The 25,455-nt window shown below is 44.3% G+C and overlaps 1 protein-coding gene and 1 long non-coding RNA gene across 4 annotated transcripts in view; one reads left to right on the top strand and one right to left on the bottom strand.

Moving 5' to 3' along the window:
* Window positions 1-1,591: 1,591 nt before the first annotated feature.
* On the bottom strand, window positions 1,592-2,673 carry LOC123597771. Its single transcript, XR_006712254.1, has 2 exons — window positions 2,562-2,673; window positions 1,592-2,143 (listed from the first exon to the last, which is right to left on the bottom strand). It is a non-coding gene; the product is annotated as an uncharacterized LOC123597771 (long non-coding RNA).
* Window positions 2,553-25,455, top strand: part of ARMH1 (armadillo like helical domain containing 1) — a 36,024-nt gene continuing 13,121 nt past the window's right edge. Inside the window, exons 1-6 of one of the 3 annotated variants that reach the window (XM_045477065.1) lie at window positions 2,553-2,666; window positions 3,695-3,922; window positions 9,205-9,273; window positions 9,970-10,136; window positions 11,212-11,408; window positions 14,848-14,932. In XM_045477065.1, coding sequence (XP_045333021.1) covers window positions 3,717-3,922; window positions 9,205-9,273; window positions 9,970-10,136; window positions 11,212-11,408; window positions 14,848-14,932 — 724 coding nt within the window. In that variant the 5' untranslated portion in view covers window positions 2,553-2,666; window positions 3,695-3,716. The remainder of the gene's footprint in view (window positions 2,667-3,694; window positions 3,923-9,204; window positions 9,274-9,969; window positions 10,137-11,211; window positions 11,409-14,847; window positions 14,933-25,455) is intronic. The other 2 variants (XM_045477066.1, XM_045477067.1) reach the window with 2 other exon arrangements.

Below are 25,455 nucleotides of genomic sequence, written 5' to 3' on the forward strand. Positions count from 1 at the left end.
TCCTATTTTGAAGAAAAGCTGAGATAAAAATACATAAGTGGCTGGAGGCTCTTGACTCAACAGGACTGCCATCCTGTACCTCCCCTACTTCTCCATACCTCCCTAACATAACACTAAAGAAATACAAAAAGGTATTACAGCAGATGAAAGCTCGATAAATATTTAGAAAGCAGGTAGGGAAATGTTACCTGGCTTGAAACACCCTAAGAAATCACAAAGTGCCAGCAGGGGGAGATTACCAACAAGAAGCAAGTCAGTTCACCTAGTTTAACTTCCAAAAAGCTTAGTGCCTTGAAGGCACAAATTAGCACACGTTAGAATGAGGTATGGGGCTAACAGAGGGGAACTGGCTGAAATCTGTATGCAGAGCACTTTGCCCCCACCCCAAGCTCCTTCCTCAAAAGCCACATGGGAACTCTAAACTCTTGCAGCATCAGAAGGAAGGAAATTGAACCCTGGAGGCCCCCATACTCAAGAGACCTCAGGCATAGTCTGAAGGGCTGGGATGAGATATAGGGTGGAAAACTGAGTGTCGGAGGGAAAGCCTACACACTGCTTTGGGGCAGCCCGAGCCCCTCACCTCGTCCCAGGCATCTAGCACCCTCCAGCCTCTCACGACCTGTAAAGTAGAAAAGTCCTGAAGACACCCAGGAGGGGTAAAAAAAAAAAAAAAAAACAAAAAACCCTCCACTGACATTTATGTGTTCTTCAATGAAAAGACTGGTTATTGCCTGATAAAGAAATTTCCAAAACCTAAAGGAACATAGCACCTGATCAAGAGAGCCCACCAAGGGCCTAGAATACTAAGTGAAAAAGACCTGCACCAAGGCATACGGTCATACAATTTCAGAAAAGTGTTTAAAGCATCGAGAATGAAAAAGCAAGCCACAGGCAATGGCACATAAATCAGAACATCAGACTTCTCAACAGCAACAAGGGAGGCTCAATCTGAGAGAGGTTTATTTCTAACACGGAATTATATACCCAACCAATCTAACACGAGGTCAATATACTTTCAGACTTTCAAGGACACACACACACAAAGTGATTTTCATTTTTTAGGAAACTACTGAAGAATATACTTTGGGAAAACAAGAGAGCAAACCACAAAGGAGGAAGAGGTAGATCCAGGAAACAGAACAGTCAACAGAAAACTGGCAAAGAGGAAATCCTAGGACAACATTTGTGTGCCAAGCTTAGCAAGCAACCAGTCTAAACTGGAACAGAAAGACAGAGGTCTGTGGGAAAGAAGTCGCCAGAGAAGGGGCTCCTGGGTGACTCAGTCAGTTGAGCGTCTGACTTCTCTGTCCCCTTCTCTGTCCCCTTCTCTCTCTCTGCCCCTTCCCAGCTTGCTGGCTCTCTCTCCCTCTCAAAAATAAATAAACATTAAAAAAAAAAAAAGTCGCCAAGGAAAAGATGGAACTGATCTGTTAGGGATTGAACATTTGGAAAAATTGCCATGTGTTTGGAACATTGGGAAGAAAATAGCCCTAGGTACTCAGAAGTCTAAACAATTAAAAAAAAAGAAACAATTGTTAGCTCCAGGTTAAACCAACTTGTAAGGAAAGAAAATGTAATAGTAGTTTACAGCTTGAGTGGACAGTATTTATTTACCTAATCAATAATGTAAACACTAACTATTGATTTAACTATAAATTGTGGAAAACTATATTATGAGGATAAGGGGAGAAGAAAAAATGGAAGTTAGCGTGGTACGAGAAAGCTAATTCCTCAACTGTCAGAGTAAGAAATAAATACTGCCTAAAACAGATAAATTAAGTGAGGGTGATGTAGGAGTTTGCTGGGGCTGCCATCACAAAGCACAATAGGCTGGGTGGCTTAAACAATGGATATTGGTTATCTCACAGTCTGGAGGTTCTGATCAAGGTGTCTGAGATCAAGGGGTTGCAGGACTGGTTTCTCCTGAGGCCTCTCTCCTTGGCTTCCAGTCTGACTCCAAGTCTCATGTTCTTCCACTGTCACAAGATCTGGGGCTCCTCAAGGGCCCTGGCAGTGCTGTATTCATCCCCGCATGTCCCGCAGCGCCTCACACAGTGCCACGTGATGGGCCTGCCCCACATACTCACTGATGGACAGCTGAATCGCTGTAACCTTTAAACTGCCATTTGTTGGTTTTCCTTTCCTGTTAAGAAAAGATTAAGAAAGGGAAGATCCAAGGAAACCTCAGGATCCAAAGTGGGGAGAGCCCAGCTGCAAGTGTCCCACCCTCCCTGGCCAAGAATTGCTGGGTGCATCTCTGATGGCACTTTAAATTTTAATCCTGGAGAGAGTCCACCCACGGCAGCAGGGGGCAGTGGGGTGGGCACAGGGTGCTTTTCTGCTTCTTAAACCTAATGGTGGTGTTTCATCTCCTCTTCCCTGAGGTCCACAACGGCCATTCATCCCCATTTTCTTGAGGCCTGTTTGGATGCTGAAGGTGGCCGCGGCCTCTGAAAGTTATTCCCAGACCTAGGGCTGTAATGTCATTAACAGTGATTGATTCCTGATCCTATGAGGGATTTTGGTCATTTTTGTGTTTAGGGTGATCCACAGTTACTCACCTGGCTGTTAAGGCTGACAGGATTTCGTGGTTGTCTCCATCCCTGAGGCTACGTGGACGCCCTTCCTGAGAGCGCATATCCAGTGTCCTCTGGGGAGTAGTGGAGGTTGGTGTGTATGTATGTCTGTCTCAGTGTGCCTCAGATTATTGCTTCCTAATAAAATTCTGATAGCTGGGCCCCATCAATATCTCAAATACATGTGAGGAAACGTTAATTTAGAATCAATTTTAGGATGTTTCAGACTGTAAAGTCCTTTTAACTAGATCTCTGGCGAAGATGTAGAAGCACTTTATGGGACTGTAAATTTCATGTTGAACAGTCTTCGTGAAATACACATCTCCCCTACACACAAGCTGTTCTCTCCATATCAATCATGGCCCCTGCAAGTAATGTTTCACAAATATTCTGTAAATCACAGAAAACCCCGTGATAATGTGAAATATGACTTTCACTTGTCTGTTAGACAAAAGAATCACACATGCCTCTCTCCCATCAGCACTAACATTTGTTATGGATAATAACACTTTCAATCACAACTATTTTTGGAAAACGGGTTGATTTTAAACCTTCCCTCCCCCACTGAAAACACTCTCCCAAGGACACAGACTCCTACAAACCACAGCCCATTAATCCAACTATGGAATGGGAACTTTTTATTCTTACTAACTTTTTTTAAAGTTGTTTTTAAAAGAGTAGTATAAGAGCCCAAGGCACAAGGTTAAGGAGCATTTTTCCTTGGCCGATTGGTATGAGAAGGGCCAGGTCTCTAAAGACCCCAAATCTCTGACACTGTGTGAAATGAGGGGTGAAAGAGACCCAGGTTTTTAGCAAGCACCCTCATCTCAGCTGGCATCAGCAGAGGATCCAAGGAGCTAAAATCTTAGCTCTTAAATGTGAAGCAGATGTTTGCCACCTTGATATTCTTCATGCCATTACAACACAGCTAGATCCTGCCTGTTCAAGTAGGAGGTGACCTGTTCTAGAGGTATATTTTGAATGTTTCAACATCCATGTGGGTGACAGAGACTCCCCCTGCCTCCCGCCGATTGCTGGAAAAGCAAAACCCATAGAGTAGCCCACGGGACTTGCATGGTTCTAACTATCTTGGTAACCTGTTTTCCCTCCCTCTGTAGCCAACTTCAGGACTGACTGACCATGACTTCTATAAAGGAGCAGGCAGCCATCAGCCGGCTCTTGAGTTTTTTACAGGATTGGGACAATGCTGGCAAAGTTGCAAGGAGTCACATCCTCAACACTTTCATCGAGACCAACCAAGGCAAGACCGCCCCTGAACTGGAGCAGGAGTTTTCTCAGGGAGCCAGCTTGTTCCTGGTACGCCTGACCACCTGGCTTAGACTCATGTATCCTTTGCTGAACAGAAATAAATTGGGCAATCTTCAAAGGAGAAAAGGAATGAAGATTATTGAGGGAGCTCTTCTCTTGAGTCTAAGATTTTAGATCAGGACATCTGGTGATCAAAGTAGTGTCCCCAAAGTCAAGAACTCTCTCCTTTCCTGTCTTCCCAACTTATATCCTCATTCTCACCCCTAACCCCTTCCATTCCCATAAGAGTTGACATGGGTATTCCTTCCATCTGGGGTTGTCCTCTCTCTGTCCTCAGAAACCTTATTCTTTCTCTCTGGTGGCCTTCACTTTTGCCTCCCTACCAGCTTTTTCATTGGCATTTACATATGCTCAAATCCCTTCTACCTTAAAACATTAAATTAAATCAAACCAGTATTCCACCTAGCTCCTGCCCTTCATGGTGAAGCTTCTTGAAAAGGTTATTGACTTTCCCTGTCTATACTTCTTTACCTCCCTTTTCTCCCCCACCCACAGCAGTCTGACTTCTGTCCCCTTCACCGATGCAGGTCTTGCCAAGGTCACCAATGTTGTTCTAATTGCAAAACCCAGTGACTACATCCTCAGTCATTATACATGACCTCTCAGTGGCATTTGTCAATCAACCATTACCACTTCTCAAAACACGCTTCCCTGAAACTAATATAATGTTATATGTCAATTATACTTAAGAAAGAAAGAGAGAAAGAAAGAAAGAAAGAAAGAAAGAAAGAAAGAAAGAAAGAAAGAGAAAAGAAAAAAGAAAAAAACAAGAAAGAATGCACATATAGATCATCACAAACAAACAAACAAAAAACTATATACTCTTCCCTTGGTTTCTGTGACACCAATTCTTTTGGTTTTCTCCTTTATTTCTCTATGTTCCAAATTTTCTTCAGCCATCCCTGAAATGTGGATGTTTCTTGGGACTCCATCCATGTCCCTCTTCTCTGCTCACTCATAGATTCTCCCTGAGTGACCTAACCCATCGTTGTGATGTCAACCCCACTACCGTTAAAGGGCTCTCAGTTGTGTATCCCTGCCCACGTTTCTCTCTGGAATCTGAGTTCCATACCTATTAATCCAACTACCATCTCCACTTCTATTCCACAGAATGACTCTCATGTTTCTGGCTTGGGAAACTGGGCGAATGGGGTGCCAATCGTGTGGGAAGAGAATCCAAGAAACAAGGGAGCTGGAGTCGATAAATCTGGTTTGGGACATGTTGTGTTTGAGGTACCTTGCTCAGGAGCCCCGGAGACAGATAAGGGTTGAAGACAGATTTGATAGTTTGAGTTAGGGATGAGTTTGTGGATATTCCTGCTGGGTGCCCACAGCATTCCACGGATCATCTCAGATCCTTTTATATATTTTTCTCCTTGCCTGAACCCTCCTCTCTTCTCTAAACCTCCTCTTAATTTGACTAATTCCTACTCCAGTATTCAGATCTCAATCTAAAACATCCCTTCCTCAGAAAGCCCTTTTCTGAGCCCCAGACTAGCCTACGCACATACCTAGCCTGTTACATATGTAGCTCATGACATTCCCTCTGTCTTCATTGCCATAATATTGTACTGTTCATACCTGCTCAGTATCTCTCTTCCCCACTGGATTGTAGACTCTGTGAGGGCAGGAACCACATCTGTTCTCCTCATCTCTACAACCCTAACACGCAGGACCATGCCTGGCACATTAGGGATACTTCCTATGTGTTTACTGAACAAAGGAATGAGTGAACCAGAGTCTGCACCTGGGCAAAACTAAAGGCTTAAGTAATTACAGCTCTCTTCTTCTTACAGTTAAATCATTGATAAAATTACTAATCAGACTCAGGCCTGGAACAAGCCAAGGGGAAAACCACTGAATATATCTCTAGGTTGACCCCAGTGTCCTCAGACATTAGTGTGCATAAAAGAGGTTTAAGATGCAGATTATGAGTCTACCTCCCCACCCCCACCCCACTGTTCTGATTTAGTAGATTGAGGGAGACTCCCTGGCCTCTTTGTTTTTCACAAGCACCCTTTGGTGACTCTCATGTGATCCAAAGATGATACTTTGAGAAACATCATCACCTATAATCTGGCTCCGACCTCACAATTTGTGACACTGACCTCACCAAGGTTATCTGCAACCCCTTTGTCACTGAGTCTAGACTACCTTTTTTCCTCCTCATCTCACTTGGCAGCACTTTCCACATGACAGGAGGAGGGGAGGGAGTCAGGGTTGTACAAGCACAGGGTCAGACCCCATCTTCATTTAAAACTTTAATATTTTATTCATCATGGATTTTTTTTGTGTTCATTGTTATTTTTTTAAATAGCACATTGGAATATTATTTGATTACTGGGTTGTTTGATGCCCCCTGAAATTTCACAATTGAAAGCAAGTGCCTCACTCACCTCACCCTAGCCCCCATCTGGCTTGTCCACTGCCCCTATCTATGCTCTCCTCTCCCCCACCTTCTCCCAAGGCCATTTCTCAGTCTCGGTTGCAGGATCTTTCCTACACCCACCCCTTAAATGATAATGTTCTTTTCTTACTCAGTCACTGCCCTTATTACTCTAGGCCTGGTATCATTCTTCCCCATATCCCAAGTGCCAATCAGAATGCCTAACATTTAGTAGATGCTCACTCAGCACTTTCTGAATGATTCAAATCATGCTTTTAATATACAGTTGTATGTTCAGTGTCTATACCTGAAATTATTCATAATTTCCTAACTTGCTGTGACCTTGTCATACAACAGAGAAAATAGACCAGCCGAAGTGATACCGTGTTTTAAATCAGTGACTTCACTCCTCCTCCCCAGTCCTCTAGTTATGGTGGATTTTGAAGGAAAACAAATCAACATAGCATCATTATGTTTTACAAAATCGACTACCGCCTAATCTCACAGAAGCCTCAAACCCCTTTTTTAACTTTGAACTTCCAGAATAGACCAGTAGAATTAAGGATTTACAGGGGCACCTAGGTGGCTCAGTTGGTTCAGTGTCTGACTTTAGCTCAGGTCATAATCTCACGGTCCATGGATTTGAGCCCTGCGTCAGGCTCTGTGTTGACAGCTCAGAGCCTGGAGCCTGCTTTGGATTCTGTATCTCCCTCTCTTTCTGCCCCTCCCCTGCTCAACTCTCTCTCTCTCTCTCTCTCTCTCTCTCTCTCTCTCAAAAATAAATAAACATAAATTTTTTTTAAAAAAAAAAACAAGGATTGGGGCGCCTGGGTGGCGCAGTCGGTTAAGCGTCCGACTTCAGCCAGGTCACGATCTCGCGGTCCGGGAGTTCGAGCCCCGCGTCAGGCTCTGGGCTGATGGCTCAGAGCCTGGAGCCTGTTTCCGATTCTGTGTCTCCCTCTCTCTCTGCCCCTCCCCCGTTCATGCTCTGTCTCTCTCTGTCCCAAAAATAAATAAATGTTGAAAAAAAAAATTAAAAAAAAAAAAAAAAGGCAAAACAAGGATTTATATATTTTAATGACAAAATTATTAGTTGCCATTTATTGAGTCTTTTTATGCTCTAGCTATGTGATGTACAAATATTATCTCCTGTGAGTCTAACACCAAGCCTAATAGGTGATTGTCATTACCTGAAAAGTTTGAGTAATTTACTAGTAAATGGCAGAGATAAGGTTTGCAAAGGGTCTATCTGGCCCAAAGCCCGTGTATCATCCACTCTACTTCACCGTCTCCCTCCCCAGTGAGAGGGCAGACCCACGATTCCACCTCCAACACCATCCAAGGAAATAATCCATAAATAGCCCCACTCCCTCCATCTGTCTACAGGCAGAGAGGCCTGACAGGAAAAACTCAGACTCTGAATTAGACTCCTAGGTTCAAATCCCAGTTCCATCAGTTACCTTTGGGACTTAGAGAAGTCATTAACCTGGCTGAGATTACATCCTCATGAAGTACATGGACATGTTATAATAGCAGCCCCCATGGGGTGTGGTGAGGATTCAGTGTGACAATGCAAGCAAAGCAACACAGTGCCTGGCACACAATGAATGCTTATACTGGTTAGCACCTGCTGATATGGTGACAGACTTCTGGAACTAATTGCTGAAAATAAGGGATCAGAAATATGCATAATGAGTGACTGTGAAAGCAAGACTAGCCTGGGGCAGAGGAAAAAGAGGTGACAAAAGTTGGTGAGCCTAGCTAGTAACTGAGGAGAAGAGGGAGAAGGCAGTGAGGTAGGAAGGGGGGGGGGTGGGGCTGGGGCTCCTGGGGAGCTGGGTGGGAGACAATGGAGGAATACAGAGACTACCCTGTGGGCTGATATCCTGGCCCCCAGCTGGAGTGGCAACAGGCAGGGGAGCCTGGCTCTAGAGCAAACACTGTTTTTGCAGCAAAGAGCCTTTCCTAATGAGCCAATCTGTCTCCACTTCTATTGGCATCCTGGGAACCAGGGTGCAGCAGAGATAATTTGCCTCACGCGCCCTCCACCCCCCCCAACAAAGCACCATTACCTCCAACCCATTACATTAGCCTTTATCAGTCTTGGAAGCTCTCAGTCATCCTCCATGAGCTGCAATAATTTCAGCTAATTTCTTAAGTGTTCTAAGAGCCTGTGATGTGTTATGAGCCTAGTAATTGTTGACTGGTTTCTTTTCTGTTGTGGGTTGATTTCATACCTTGTATCTGAGCTGATGCGTGCTCTGGGTGCTTTATTACAATGAGGCTTTTTGCAAGGCTCACATTAAAAAATAACATTAAATACTGAGGTTGTTTTAAATCAGAGTTTAATTTTTCCACCATCTCCCGTTGTTCTTATTAGGAAGACACGCAATTCTTCATAAAGATAGTGACCTCCAGTGTAAAGCTCTGAGCAAGTACAAAATTGAGAATTAATGATGAAGCTGATTATTTTTAGAGAAGTCTAAAAACGAGGCACAAAGTAATGAACTGTGCAGAGACTCAAGGGTGCAATGGTCATAGCATAGAGAGGCTTGGAAAATTGACTATGCTTTCTCCATGCACCTTATATTCATCAGAGCCTCCTTGCTGTCTAGGGGGCCTGTCAGAGTCAAGGCTGCTGAACTACCGGTGAAAAGCTTCCTGGGGAACTGTGAACATGCCTGCCAGCATTCCCCCACCCCGTGTTTGTTTCCCCTTCCCCTTCACCCTAGGGACCCTTCTCAGATAAAGGATACAATTCAACTATCGGTCATCCTGGGCCATAGATGTAGGCCCAGGAATGGGCCCAGGAATGGGCCATGATCATCATAGATGATGACCAGGAATCAGTCACAGGATCTGGTTTCTGTGTGAAAAACCATCCTGAAATTCACTCTTTAACTTGTCATACAGCTATATGACTGGCTCGTGTTTAGATAAGCTTCTAAAGTCAATTGGCATCTTCTTGTCAGCTGTAAGCAGGTGAGTTCTATTCTAGAGAGATTCTGGGATCTCAGTTGTATGTTGGGCTCATGGTGGCCTTGGCATTCACACCACATGGGACCACCACATTTCACCATCTGGGTAGAAATGCAGATTTTCGGCCTGACTAGATTCAAGGGCTTAAAAAATGTCATCAGTACTTGGTCCCCGCCTCTCTTTTTCTCTATTTCTCAGCTCTGTTCTGAGCGCTATGGCTCTCAGAAACTCCAGACATGCATCCTTCTAGCTCAGTCCACCCAAAAGAGCACTTATCTTTCCCAGGGATTCCTAAGAAAGTCCCCAGTTTTGAACCTCCTTGAACCAACTGAGGTCACATGGCTGGTCCCAACCGATTACTGCAGTCAGAATGATGGTGTTCCCTGTCACCTGCTCATCCTGCCAAAACCACATGGCCCTTTAGTGGCAGAGGGGTGATTCCCCAAGGGTCATTGAGGTGCCATTTCAAGAAGAGAAACAGATGCTGAAAACCCAAACACAAGATATGTCCGTTGTATTTAACTTTTTCATTTGCTGCTAGAAGGAAGAACTTCTAAATTATTGTGTCACTTTGCCCATGAGCACTTCCTAGATAGGAGGGCAAAGTATGTGAAGAAAGGCCCTTGAGATCCCTCAGAAAGGTGAGTGCCAAGGAACCTGACAGGTGTCTGATTTCTACTCTTGTATTTCTCTGGACAGTAATCAGTACCTTATAGAATTTCTCGAGGTTGGAGGCGTCCTAACACTCTTGGAAATACTTGGGCTGGAGAAGATCAAGGAGGAGGACAAGAAAGAATCCATCAGGCTACTTCAGGTCATTGCGAACTCTGGCAGGAAGTACAAGGAGCTCATTTGTGAAAGCTATGGTGGGTACTGTGTATGACAGGGTGGCGATTCCATGTCTTCCTAGGGGCCTGGGCAAAATGGTGGCAGCACCCAGCACTGCTCTAGGAAAACACATCATGGAACTGGTTGCACAGAAGCACTTTGTACAGTGGAGTCAATTAGCCCCTGTCCACGTCACTGCCAGAAGAGTCAGATTTATGATTTTCTTGATTTGTCATTTGCTCAAATCTTTCCATGGTAGTTTTGGAAATACTTCTCCATTTTAAATATATCCTCTTTTATGCACCCATTCAACAAAGATTTATTGAGCCATTGCCTAAAATCCTTTGTGAAATTAAGTGAGTTATGAATAACTCTAGAAATAAAAAGGAAATAAAGTCATTGAATATGTGTGCTAAGTATACACACACACAGACACACACACACACACACACACACACACACACACACACACACATATACACTAAGGTGCTGGGAATACAAAGATGAATAAAATACAGTCCTTGTCCTCAAAGAGCTTACAGTATAGTGAGAAGTGTAAATAACCCTGTAATTTCCGTATGTTCCATCAAGTGTCCTGATCAAGGTGGATAAAGATGATGCCATCCCCCCCACACCCCTTTTTCAAAGTATTTCCCTCACTGCACTTTTCATCATGGTTCTCCTATGTCTCCCCATGGCCTCTCTGAGCCTTAGTGTATTTATCCATAAAATGGGACTAACACCTCCCTCTCAGTATAGTGATTAAATGAGGCAGCATGTGTCAGAACATTTAGTAAACTGCTGAAGGCTGCATATGTGTTCATTATCACATAGCAATCCCAAACACGTGTTTAATTGTGCATTTTGCAGAGCCATTTTCAACTTTACAACAGATTTTGACAAGCGGACATGCCCTGTGTTGAAACAAAATCCTCTAGCCACAGAGCCATGAGGCAAGCAAGGCAGTGAGGCAACGCAAGAGCCTTGATTTTTGCTTCGCTTGAACAGGCTTGGTTAACACATTTCAGTCCTTACCCCGTATTATGTAATCTCAAGTGAGGCTCTTTCTCATAAATCCCTTCCAATTGGGCATTTCCTCTTTTCTTTGTTCAGGTGTAAGGTCCATAGCAGAATTTTTGGCAAAGTCTAAATCAGAAGAGACCCAAGAAGAAGTGCAGATTCTATTGGATTCTTTGGTCCACGGTAATCCCAAGTACCAGAATCAAGTGTACAAAGGTCTAATAGCTTTGCTGCCTTGTGCGTCCCCAAAAGCTCAGCAGCTCTCCCTGCAGACTCTCAGGACTGCACAGGTGAGGCAGCCCACATGCTCCTGTGGTTCCGATTCAACACACTAACCTGAAAATTACCTTCCACAGTTGCACTTCACTCAGGCATGAGAAACCGAGCTCAGCCTCCCAGTGCACGTCTGCTGTTCAATCAGCGTTACTTCCAGAAGGCCAAGGCGGGACAAAGAGTTCATGTCTCCCAGCAGAGTGATTTGTCCTGTTTACTTAAGGATCAGAAAGATGTTGGCAGACTTAAAAGTGGTTGAGACAAGCAACAAGGATGATGAAAAGACTGTAGAAAAGCTTACAGGAGTCAATTTAGTAGGGAGGGCATCATGGGCACATTTGTTGACAGCATGGAAGTGAGAGGCCAGATCGCCAGGGCTTGGGAAAGCTCCTTTTCTCTTGCGGGCTCTACCTTCCTCTCAGTGCCCTTGAATGCTAGTGGAAGCAGATTTGGGACATGGTGGCCACATGAAGACACTGTGCTAATAAGGAGGGAAGAGAGGCTCCAAGATTGGTATTGAGGTAAATTACTAAAAGCTCTCAAAACAGCTCCAGGCTCAGTGGAGGCAGGGAGACAAGAGGTCAAAGGAAGGGTAAGGTCTGAACTGTGGCAGTGGGAACAGAGAGGACAGGGTCAGACAGACATTTCTGAGGCAGAGTGAGTGGTAAGTGGGGCAGTAAAAGAAAAGCAGTCAAAAATGACATCCAGCTTTGGACTTAGCATCAGGCAGAGTTGGGTACCAGCAGGAGAGAGCAGGAAAAACCGATCTGATTTGGGAGGAGTTAGGTTTTGACTTGATGAGCCTCGGTGGCTCCCAAGTACCATTTAAGGAGCAGGCCCAGCCAGCTGCAGAAGATATAAATAGGCCAAAAAAATATATATATATATAAATAGGTCATTTATGGAAAAAATACCAAATCCTGGGGGCATCTGGGTGGCACAGTGAGTTGAGCCACCGACTCTTGATCTCAGCTCAGGTCATTATCTTGAGTTTGAGCCCCAAGTTGGGCTGGGTGCTGATGGCACGGAGTCGGCTTGGGATTCTGTGTCCCCTACTCTCTGCCCCTTACCCTCTTGTTCTCTCTCTCTCTCTCTCCCTTTCAAACATAAATAAAATTCCAAAAACAATTTTTTTAAATACCAAATCCTGGGCATCCCTCCCATAGAACCTGACAGTTTTCAGGCAGCCTTTGGTAATGCTTTTTCTTGTTAAGCTCCCCAAGTAATTCTGACTCCTAGCTTAATTGAGGAATTACTGTTGAGGACATCTAGTAGAGAGGCCCACTGGGTTTCATGAGCAGAGAAGTGGTGACTAAAACAACAGAAGTGAATAAGATCAGCCGGGTAAAATGAACCAAGTAAGGAGAAGGAACACTGCCAGCATTTAAGAGATGAGCGGAGGAGAAAGGTCCAACAAAAGAGCTGGATTATTATTATTATTATTTCCCGTTTTCATTTTTTAAGTGCCTCCTACCTGCCAGGCACTGTGCCAGGGGCTTACTTTAGTCTTTACAATAGCTTATGGAGGCAGACATTATTATCCCCATTTTAAAGATGATGTAACTGAGCCTTGAGGGGTGTTTGGTGACTTATTCAAGGCCACACACTAAGTAAGAGGTATGTACTAAGTGGGCATTTAAATCCAACTCTCTTGGGGCACCTGGGTGGCTCAGTCGGTTGAGTGTCTAGCTCTTGATTTCAGCTCAGGTCATGATCTCACTGTTGTCAGTTTGGGCCCCACATCAGGCCCCACGTCAAGCTCTGCTCTGACAGAGTGGAGCTTGCTTAAGGTTCTCTCTCTTCCTCTCTCTCTGCCCTTCCCCTACTCACTCTCTCTCTCTCTCAAAATGAATAAATAACCTTTTTTTTTTTTAATTAAAAACTAAATTGAGCACCTGGGAGGCTCAGTCGGTTAAGCGTGCAACTTCAGCTCAGGTCATGATCTCACAGCTTGTGAGTTCGAGCCCTGCGTCAGGCTCTGTGCTGACAGCTCAGAGCCTGGAGCCTGCTTCTGATTCTGTGTCTCCCTCTCTCTCTGCCCCTCCCCCACTCATGCTCTGTCTCTCTGTCTCTTTGTCATAAATAAACATTAAAACATTAAAAATAGGGGCACCTGGGTGGCGCAGTCGGTTAAGCATCCGACTTCAGCTCAGGTCACGATCTCGCGGTCCGTGAGTTCCAGCCCCGCGTCGGGCTCTGGGCTGAAGGCTCAGAGCCTGGAGCCTGCTTCCGATTCTGTGTCTCCCTCTGTCTCTGCCCCTCCCCCGTTCATGCTCTGTCTCTCTCTGTCTCAAAAATAAATAAAACGTTAAAAAAAATTTAAAAAAAGACATTAAAAATAAATGAATAAATAAATAAATCCAACTTTAACTCCACAGAGTTCTTAGTTTTTCTAAAACTTGTTTTAAATGTTTATTTATTGCGAGAGAGAAAGAGAAAGCACGAGCAGGGGAGAACAGAGAAACGGGGAGAGAGAGAATCCCAAGCGGGCTCCATGCTGTCAGCGCAGAGCCCCACACAGGACTCCATCTCACAAACTGTGAGATCATGACCTGAGCCAAAATCAAGAGTCAGATCCTTAACTGATGGAACCACCCAGACCCCCCTGAGAGTTCTTAGTCTTTCCATATACCACTCAACCTCTTTGGAAAAAAGCAATGGAAGCCATAAAATGAAAACAGGGAAAAAATAGGACTGTGAAAATGCAGGGAAAAGAGTTTCAATAAGGAGAACATGACCAGCTGGGTCAAGTACAACAGAGAGATTAAATGTGGGTAGAACCGAAAGATGGCCCCCAGAAGAAAAGTTTGGATGAATCTTGGTCCCATGGCAGGAAAATTTAAATTGCAGCAGCCTGTCAAAGGGGGATGCATGGAGGATGAAGTAGTTTCCCCTGGGCTCCTGCAAAGCTTAGGTGTCAAAGGGGAAAAGAGCAGTAGCAAGAGAAGATTGAGCCGAAGGATAATTTTGTGCAATCTGGGTGAACTTGAGGGTGTTTCATGCTAATGGGCAGGAAGTGATGCACAGATAAAGGTTGAAGAGGTAGAAAGGAGCAGTTCCCCTGTTGGGTGAGGTTCATGAGGGAGAGAAGATATAGGATCCTGGATCAGTGCCACTCTCCCCAGCCTGTGCCCACCCTCCCCCCAGCAAGGGGGGAGGCTTGTCCCCACACCTCTAGCGGGTGGCCAGCTAACCCCAACTGAACACCTCCTGAGCTAGAGGGGTCAGTGGTCACCTCAGCAGACGCTTCAGTCTGATTCTTGGATGCCCATCTGTCCCTCCCCTGGAAAAGAAATGTACTTGATGGTGTGGGGGCCAAGGCCCGCTGACTCACCACTCCCCTCCCTCTCCCCACTCAGCCAGGCTGCCTAGCTGTCTGGGAAGTCCGCTTTTCATTTCTTCCAGGTGTACTAGATCTAAAGAGTAACTAGTCTGTCCTGTTGTCTATCTTGTCAGTCGATCGTTGGGACCACACACCCCAGCATTGTGGACTGCGTGCTGAAGGTACTGCGCACGATGCACCTGGAAGTGCAGTATGAAGGTAGGGGAGGCGGCCGGGTCTGCTCCCACTCACAGATTATAGTCACCGTGAGAGCTAGACAGGTTTGCTCTTCAAATTTTCTTTTAATATTTATTCATTTTTGAGAGATAGAGTGTGAGTGGGGGAGGGGCAGAGAGCGGAGACACAGAATCCGAAGCTGGCTCCAGGCTCCGAGCTATCAGCACAGAGCCCAACGTGGATCATGACCTGACCTGAGCTGAAGTCGGACGCCCAACTGACTGAGCCATGCAGGCGCCCCCAGACAGATTCACTCTTGAGAGTTTTCTGTTAGTCATGGGGCACCTGGATAGTTCAGTCTGGTTGAGCATTTGCTCAGGTCATGATCTTATGGTTCTTGAGTTTGAGCCCCACATCGGGCTCTTTGCAATCAGCCTGTCAGTGCAGAGCCTGCTTTGGATCCTCTGTCCCCCTCTGTCTGCCCCTCCCCTGCTCTCACTCAAATACATACATACATACATACATACATACATACATACATACATGCATAGAGTTTTCTCTTAGTCACAGGAACCATGTTAAGTATCCTGGGTAACCTCAGCAGATGGAAGATGCTGGTTCGATCTGATCAGCCAGAAAATGACAGCCACTTTCTACGCTTTGAATCAGCCACATGATGCTTTAACATTTGCTAGAACCTGCCTGGGTGAAGAGCTGGCTCTGGTTCTCAGTCTTATGTAGTACTTCCCCACTAAACAGAAGTCACCTGGGGGACTGTCCCTCTCCTAAGAAACTAAACTGAATGGTGGTAGTATTAAGTTTTCATGTATTCAGTACACCTATGTGCTAGCCACTTTCCATGCATCGTTTCATTTAATTCTCAAAAGAACCACAAGAGTACAGAGCCTGGCACATATTAGGTTTCAAATGCTCAAATGAATAAATGGTGGAGGTAAGTATTTTTATGTTTTTCAAGCTAAAGCATCAAAGCACAGAGATATTAAGTATGCTTCCCAAGGTTATGCAACTAACTAGATTCAAACCAGATCTGACTGCAAAGTGTATGCTTTTTAATTTTTTTAAGGTTAATTTATTTTTGAGAGAGAGAGAGAAAGAGAGAGTGAGTGGGGGAGGGGCAGCTAGAGATGGAGACACAGAATCCAAAGCGGACCAAAGGGAACCGAGTAAAGGTCAAACCCAGCAGCAGAGAGTTGTTTCCGCATTGGAGCAAGGGGGCAACCTGGCAGTTGAATCACGTTAGGAAGCATAATCAAGCAGCCCAAGGGGACTAGACTGGGTGGCACTGAGCCTCCCTCCCCACCACCACCTTCACGTGACTCACGTGACCACTCCTACTCATCATCACTTCTTAGCTTAAGCATTTCTTTCCCAAGGCCTTCCCTCACCTGCCTTCAACGCCTGCCCAGATGTCAGCCCTCCTTCCTTTGTACCACCCTGCACCTCCTGCCCTCCAGTACACCCCTTTCCTAGAGCAGTCATCTCTAGAATGCACTGTGTATAGTTTCAGTGCACTTCTTACCACTTTTGTCGTTATCTCCTCAGTGCAGTCTCTGGCATAGGGTAGATCCTTGTTGCATGTCTGTTGAGGGAGGGAGGGAGGACTGTACATACACACTGAGGCAGAGGCAGGAGAAACATGAGATTTTCTCACTGCCTTTTTGGTTTGATGTCTGCTCCTGTGATAACAGTAAAACCGTGAGCCTCAAGACAATTTCAAATATGCCAAACTCATAACAGGTGCCCAAGATGTCTGTTGAATGAATGAATCATTCTTTTTTACCAGGAACTTCAAAATAGTCTTGGTGGAACTGGGAACGTAGAGCATGTATATGCATGTATATGCGTTGTCCACAAGGGGGAGCTATGCCACATGATCGGTGGAGTGGAAGTTCTGGAAGAGAACACAGTGTTAGCTCCCGCTGAGACTCCTCCAAAGGCAGGGGGAGGGAAGGTCTGACAGGTCTTAGATGTGGTCCTAACAGTGACAACCGGAGAGGATCAGAGATTAATTTCTCTGAGTTGGACAACACTAAATTACAAGACCAGGATGATGGCAACAGTCATGGTTAGAGAACCCAGTAACCAGGAGGAATAAGCGATATAGTTGAATGGACTAACCTTAAAAGGGCCAGAGTTCGTTTGTTTTTTAGAAACAAATATTAATTGAACATCCGTGGTGTGCCAGGTACTATGCCAAGTACTGGGGGTTGCTTGTGTTTGTATTGAGGAGAAAAGTTAATGGGTCATAGGGCATCTGGGTGGCTTAGTCAGGGGGGCGACTGAGTGGCTCAGTTGGTTAAGTGTCCCACTCTTGATTTTGGCTCAGGTCATGATCTCTGGGTCGTGGGATCAAGCCCCATGTCGAGCTCTGTTCTGGCTGTGGAGACTGCTTAAGATCCTCCCTCTGCCCCTCCCTGACTCTCTCTCTCTCTCTCTCTCTCAACAAACAGACAAAACAAAAAACCAAAACAAAAAAAACAAAAATGAGTGGTTCAGAAGGAAGGAGGAGGTTAAGGAGGATGTTCACTCTACCTTCCATGATGGGAGGGGTAGTTAACATCCTTCCCCTGAGAAGGCTACAAGGAAAGTGGAGTTCTCAGGGAGAGTCCAGTGAAAACAGGGTGGAGAGGCTTAGGAGACCTGGTGACTCTTTCCCCTTGTCAGTGGTGCAGGAGCCAGGTGAGACCTTCACCTCTTTTTTCATTGAGAACTCCACCCCCACCACCTCCAAATCTGCCAGTCTGCCTGGCCTGTTACTCATTCTCTGTTCTCTTTCCCATTACTACCAAATATCCCTGCTCCTACCACAGGCCAGCTCTTCTGCTTCTTCTTTTTTTTTAAGTTTATTTTTTAAGTTTTTTTAAGTTTATTTTTACTTAAGTTTATTTTTTTAAGTTTAATTTTTTTAAGTTTATTTATTTACTTATTTGAGAGACAGACAGCACAAGCAGGGAAAGGGCAGAGAGAGAAGGAGAGAGAATCCCAAGCAGGCTCCACACTGTGGATCTCACCATAAGATCATGACCTGCGCTGAAACCAAGAGTTGGTCACTTAACCGACTGAGCCACCCAAGCATCCCATCTTCTGCTTCTGCTTATTCTCTGAAGCACATTCATAAAGCCTTCTCACAACAGCCTCTCTCTTTCTGTCTGGTGGATCATCTCCATTGACATGCAAATATGATCTGTATCCCCCATCTTTTTTTTTTTTAATGTTTATTTATTTATTTTGAGAGAGAGAGTACAAGTGGGGAAGGGAGAGAGAAATCCCAAGCAGGCTCCTTGTTGTCAGCGCAGAGAGCCTGATGTGGGGCTTGATCCCATGAACCGCACAATCATGACCCAAGCTGAAATCAAGAGTTGGACACTTAACCAGCTGAGCCATTCAGGCACCCCCTGTATCTCTCATCTTTAAAAGAGAGCCCCTCCTTGGTAATCTATGGATTAAAAGATATTTAAAAGGCTTGCCCCCCAAAATTAAATTAAATGATAGTGTTTAAGGATGCATATCCCTCCTTGACCCCAAGTTTCCCTCCAGCTACCCATTTTTCCATTGACCCAATTGGCCCAAAGCATCTGGCTTTCTTCTCTGGGTTTCTGTGATACCACTTCTCGTTGTTCTCCTGCCAGCTGGGTCTGCCATATTTGCTCTGCTTGCTTTTCTACTTTCTCCTAATTTCTCTACCACTCTGTTAGGTCAGCCTACTTCTCATCTCTTTACCAACACCTCCTGCTCGCGTGATTTTGTCTAGTCCCCTGGCTTTACACACCACAAATATGTTATACATGCAGATACCAGACTGTATCTTTGGCCTGATCTCTCCCCTGAAACCTCCCCAGACATCTGAAATTTATATCCAAAACAGAACGCTTGATTTTCTTCCCAAATGCTTTTCTTTCTCCTATTTTCAATAAAAGGTGCCACTACCAACCCAACTGTTCAGGTAAAAAGTGTAAGACCAGTACCATGATCTGCACTTTCTCTCACCTCCCACCCCATCCCACCCTTACCAAGTTCTACCTGGCTCTCTCCCTACTTACCCTCTTTGTCCGCCCCAACCCCACCCCGTGATCGCCCAAGGCTAACCCGCCATCCTGTTTGCTAACGTCTGCTTCCATTCCGGCCTCCTGTAACCCATCCTCCCAGTGCAGCCAGAACAATCATTTCCAAATAGCTTCCCACTGCACCTACACTAAAATCTACACACCTGTCATGGCCAGCAAAGCTTCTGGAAGGCTCTTCCCCCAGACCTTGGATTGATGGACAGCTTCTCAAACTTCAGCTCAGGTGTCACCTCTGCCCACTCTCTCTAAAGTTTCCCCATTCCCTCCTGCCACCCACGTCAGGCTCTCTCCATCATAGCACATCATTGCACTTATCTCCTTTAGAAATCACCTTGTTTGTTTGTTTACATGTTTAATGTCTGTGCTCTGTAAGAAAATCAGCTCCAAAAGAGCTGAGAGTTCCTCTTCTTTGTTTACCATTGTATCCCTAGGGCCTGAACAGTACTGGCAAAAGTAGACTCTTAAATATTTGTTGAATGAATGAATGGAGACGGGGTGAATCGTGTATACCCTAATTTATACTGAACAGGCATCACATTGGAAATAGAATGAAATACCTAGTTTTTTCAGCCCAGGTGGCTAAGTGGAGGCTGTGTGTAGTAAATTACCCTTTATTTCCTGAGAGTTCCTAGGGCCAAGGAAGAAGGTTTGGAGAGGGAGAAAAAAGAAGTGGTACTTGGAGGAAGGTGGGAGATAGTAAGGCCACAGGAGCAGGGCGTGGATGCCCTGGTTACCTGTTGCTTGTAACAAACCACTCCAAATTTCATGTCACAAAACTATCACTGTTTTACTCTCACACTACATAAGTCAAAGATTACAGCAGGACACAGCAGAGATGGATTATCTCTGCTCCATGTTATCTGGGGCCTCACCTGGAAGACAGCTGGGGGCCACAGCTGGAACTAAAGGCTAGTGCGGATTAGTATTATTGATTTCTCCTTTTCTCTCAGGGTCTAGTATGGTTCCACAATGGCACCTTTTTCTCCCAAAAGAGTGCCAGAGGAAATGTGTGCATCAAAGAATGGTTTCCTAGTCCTCACTGCAGGGGATTCTGGTTGTCCATTCTTGTCTGTTCTTCACTTTGAAGTAGAAATAACCATGGCAAGGGTACTGGTGACCACTAATTTCTGGAGGGTTTTTTTTTCCTAGAATTAAGATTTTAGAATTTCTTTTAATGATGATCCCATTTAACATTAGAGAGCCAAAATTAAAATTAAGGGAGGCCTTCTTCAAAGTAGTCCTGCCTGGAATTTATCTCCATTTATGACTTCTGTGAAGTGAAAAATGGCAGTTTCCTCCCAGGGAGGATTGCTATTCCAGGAATTGGTGGCAGGCAGGGACTTAATCATGACGAGCAGTCTAAAGCCACAGAAGTACTCTCTCACTGGCCTCTCTTCCTAGAGAAGAGAAATTTCAAAGTCATAGAAAGTTTTGCAGAAGAATAAATTAATGAGTTCTGTTGGGAATTTGAAATATATGTATGTGTAAATATGTTAGCATCTTTTACAAATAAATTATTACCTTAGGAACATCACTACGTATGACTTAATTAGAAGCAGACCATTCATTGTAAATTAATTTGCCAAATATATGCTTGCCAAAAATCAATTGGCCGAATGACCAATTTGCTGAGTGCCCAGTTCACCAAATTCCCAATTTACTGACATGTTTCCTTTAAATAGTTGTGAAGTTTAGAGCATTGGTTGTATTAATGGGACCTAAGAGAGCTGAGAGAGGCCGGAACTTCAGAGTTCTCAGAGATTTTACACTCTCTCTGTCCCTCAGTTCCCGCATCTGCCCTTTGTTGGTCCTTGATCTCCCTTTCTTTGTCCCACCTCTCCCCATCCTCTCTTCTCAAGGGTGGGCAGTGTAGGCTATGCAGTATGGTGACCTCCAGCAGGCTCCTCCACCAGGTCCCCCTTCCCTGCCCCCGCTCCCTGCCACTGCAGCTACAGAGCTTGGGCAGAGACAAATGAGAATTCCATAAAATGCCACTATGAAGACAAAATGAAAGCCATTATATTCACACTTTGCAGAAATCTATGAAAACTGCTAAATCCATCCATCTCTATCCATTACCCATTGCTGTATAACAAATTATCTCAAAACTTAGTGGCTAAAAAATAAACATTTATTATCTCACACAGTTTTTGTGGGTCAGGAATCTAGGAACAGCTTAACTGAGTGGTTTTGGCTCCAGGTATCTCATGAAGTTGCAGTCAAGCAGTTAGCTGGAACCATGGTCATCCAAAGGCGCCACAGGGCCTAGAGGACCCCCTTCGGTCATGGCTCACTCACAGACCTGGCAAGTTAAAGCTGGTTGTTGACAGGAAGCCTCAAGTCTTCGCCATGTGGGCCTCTCCATTGAGCTGCTTTAATGTCCTCACAGCATGGCAGCTGGCTTCTCCCAGAGTGAGTGATCTGAGGGAGTGCAAGGAGGAGGCCCCACTACCTTTTATAATCTAACCTCAGAAGTCTTACACCGTCCCTTCTGTTTCACCCTGTTCACTAGAAGCTGGGGAGGAGAAATGGGCTCCACCCCTTGAGAGGAAACATACTAAAACTTTTGTGGACATATTTGAAAACCACTATACCATCTCATAAAAATTGCTGAAAAACAAACACAGGCATAAGAAACAAGTTCATGGTAAAATGGAAATGCTTGTGAATTTGGAAAAATGGTTACTTGGGGAATAACATTTTTGCCTAATTGACCTAGAACCTAGGATTAATTTGACTTTCTAATAAATGATCATATTTCATGTAGTGAAGTTTAAAGTGTAGCTTATCAGCCACAAAATACAAAAGCAGGGTTAATGGCTGAGCAAACTGTACTGCACTAACAAAGTAGAATCTTCTAGAAATGTAGTTCAGAGAAACAGTGCCTAAGTGAAAGGACAGACATAGACAAGTCTTTGAATCTCTTTCCCTGCCCCTCAGAGACCTGGAGAAAGACTGGCAGTGGACAAGAACTTCATTGTTAATTTTTCTTAGGTTTTGTGAAGTTACAAAGATTCCTAATACTAAGGAGAATGGTTTATTTAGAAATCAATCACAGGGGCACTTGGGTGGCTCAGTCAGTTGAGTGACTGACTTTGGCTGAGGTCATGATCTCACGGTTTGTGAGTTCAGGCCCTGCACCAGACTCTGTGCTGACAGCTCGGAGCCTGGAGCCCGTTTTGGATTCTGTGTCTCCCTCTTCTCTCTCTCTGCCCGTCCCCTGCTCATGCTCTGTCTCTCTTTCCTTCAAAAATAAATAAACATTAAAAAAAAAATTTTTTTTTAAAGAAAGAAATCAATCACAGATTTGGTTTAATTCGTTTTTCTTCATTAAGACATTTTTTTAAATGTTTGTTTATTTGAGGTGGGGTGGGGAGGAGAATAGAGGGAGAAAGAGAATCCCAAGCAAGTTTCACAATCAGCATGGGGCCTGATGCAGGGCTTGATCTCATGACCATGAGATCATGACCTAAGCTGAAATCAAGAGTCAGACGCTTAACATACTGAGCCACCCAGGTGTCCCCATAAAGGCATTTTTAAAATTGAGGTAAGATTCCCATAACATAAAATTAACCAATTTAAAATGAACAATTCAGGAGTCTTTAGTATATTCACATTGTTGTGTGACCACCACCTCTATTTAGCTCTGAGATATTTTCATCCCCCCAAAAGGACACTCTGTACCATTAGGTATTTGCTCCCCATTCCTTCCCCTCAGCCCCTGGAAACCACCACTCTTCATTCTGTCTCCATGGATTTGCCTGTTCTAGATATTTCATATAAATAGAATCATGTAACATGGGGCTTTTTGCATCTGGCTACTTTCACTTAGCATAACGTTTTCAAGACTCATCTATGTGGAAACATGTATCAGTACTTCATTCTTTCTTATGGCTGAATGATATTCCATTGTGTGTATATACCACAGTTTGTCTATCCAGTCATCCACTGATGGACATCTGGGCTGTCTCCCCCTTTTGGCTATTGTGAATACTGCTGCCATGAACATGCATGTACATGTACATTTTTGGTGCCTGTTTTCAATTCTTTGGGGTGTATATCTGGTAGAATTGCTAAGTCATATGGTAATTCTATTTAACCTTTTAAGAAACTGTCAAACTGTTCTCCACAGCAGCTAGACCAGTTTACATTCCCACCATCAACGTATGAAGGTTCCAATTTCTCCACATCTTTGCCAACACTTGTCATTTTCCTTTTTTTTTTTTTTTTTTTTTAATAGTCAACCTAGTGCATGTGGAGTGCTTTGGGTTTGTGGTTTGGGTTTGCAGTTTCCTAATGACTAAAGATATTGAACATCTTTTCAAGTGCCTGTTGATCATTTATATTTCTTCCTTGGAGAAATATCTACTCAAGTCTTTTGCCCATTTTTAAAATCGGGTTGTTTGTCTTTTTGCTGTTGAGTTGTAAGAGTTCTTTATATATTCTGGATACTAGAATGGTTTCTCCCACTAGAATGGCTGTCTTTTCATTTTTTTGATAGTGTCCTTTATTGATTCACTTTTATTTTATTTTATTTTATTTTATTTTATTTTATTTTATTTTAGAGATGGGAATGAGGGAGAAAGGGGCAGAGAGAGAGAGAGAGAGAGAGAGAGAGAGAATCTCAAGCAGGCTCCATGCTCAGTGCAGATCCCAACATGGGGCTCGATACCAGGACCCTGGGATCATGACCTGAGCCAAAATCAAGAGGTGTATGCTCCATCAACTGAGCCACCCAGTCACCCCTTGTTGGTTTACTTTTAAATGATTTAAGTTTTTTGTTCAATCATTTACTTATTCAAAAGAGCAGGCACTAGGCTGGGTGCTGAGTGTTTAGTGACAAACGAAACAAAGTCCCTGCCCTGGTAGAGCTCTGATACAAGAGTAATAACAACAATAATAGTAACTAGTAATTGCTACCAGGGACTGGTGAGGACTGTGTGCCAGGCACTGTTTGAAGCTCTTCAATCAAGTCACACAGTCCTCAGAACAATTCTGAGAAGTAGGGACTATTCTCATCCCCCATTTACATGAAGAAACTGAGGCACAGAGCGACTGAATAACCCACCCAAAGTCTCAGAGATAATAAGTGGGAAAGTTGTGGGTCACACCCAGGCAGAATGACCCCTGAGCCCAAATCCTCACCACCACACTATCCTGTCCTTCCAGTGTTATGAAAAAAGACTTGTAAAATTTTTACCACTTTGAGAAATAGTCAAAAACCTGAGGACAGACAATATTATTACTACCATAAAACATAATTATGTTTTCTTAGCTTCATGCCCTTCACAGGGTCATGCAAATACTATAAGGTCTCATTTTTAAAACTACACTTTTTGCCCCATAGAACCTTGTGCCTTTGCTCTCCTTTTCTGAGCTAACCCACAGTAGCAGGAGTTTCAGCCTTTCCTGCTGCGTAAGAGGCCACCCATCCTGTGCAGCTTCACTGAACAGTCACAAGGCTCTGACACTAATGGATAGTTTACCATAAAAATCTGCTGAATATTCTTAAAAGATGCATTATTTCCCCCAAATTATATGAGCACTTCAACTGCCACACTTTATTCAGTGTTCCTAAGTTTTATTATATAGTTTCCCATAGTTTGTTGTTGTTGTTTTTAATAAGTTCTTGGGAAAACTTGTTTCTACTTGCCCGATTTGCTTAGCCCTCAAAGCCTCTGTGTCTGCCCTGGCCTGGCGCTGTCTCCCCTTGTGCACCTCGGGCAGTGGTGCTCCACTCGGGTGTCAGGGCCAGTTCAAAGCACCAGCTCATGGGCTGGTTGGACTTGGTGAGCCTTGCCCAGAATAGCAGATGCCTAAAGAAGACACGCTACAGTAATTCTTAATTTGGCAGTACATACACCACCAGAGTACATGACATTAACTGCTTTCTCGCCTGAATTTTTCATTTTTTTAATGTATGTTTATTTTTGAGAGAGAGCGTACGTACGCAGGGGGCTGGGGGTGGCAGAGAGAGGGAAAAAGAGAGAATCCCAAGCAGGCCGCACTGGCAGCACAGAGCCTGACGAGGGTCTCAATCCCACAGACTGCCAGATCATGACCTGACCCGAAACCAGAGTCCTGTAGTCAGTCTCTCAACCGACTGAGCCACCCAGGCACACTCACCTGAGTTTTTTAAAAGAAAATAGTGTGTAAAATATGTTTTCTGTGTTTCAACAATGGGTTTTGAACAAGATGTGGTGAAAGAGGTGGTGAGATGTATAGGAATAAGAGATAGAATGCGGTTGGTCAGGAAGATGCCTGACACTGGCTTCTTATGAGTTATAAGTTCCTCACAACAGCAACTTGCCGAATGTATTCACACTTACTTGCTGGGAAATGAAGCCTGCTTGTGTTCGGACGCCCACTGAAGCACACTTCTCATATGTGGCCAGTAGGTGGCAGTCTCGTATGAAAGTGAAAACAAAGAAATGAGACCTGGGTTTCCCCGGGCTCTAGGAGCAAAGAATTGTAAAACAA

Source organism: Leopardus geoffroyi, chromosome C1, assembly GCF_018350155.1.
Source record: "Leopardus geoffroyi isolate Oge1 chromosome C1, O.geoffroyi_Oge1_pat1.0, whole genome shotgun sequence".
In the NCBI taxonomy this organism is placed as follows: Eukaryota; Metazoa; Chordata; class Mammalia; order Carnivora; family Felidae; genus Leopardus; species Leopardus geoffroyi.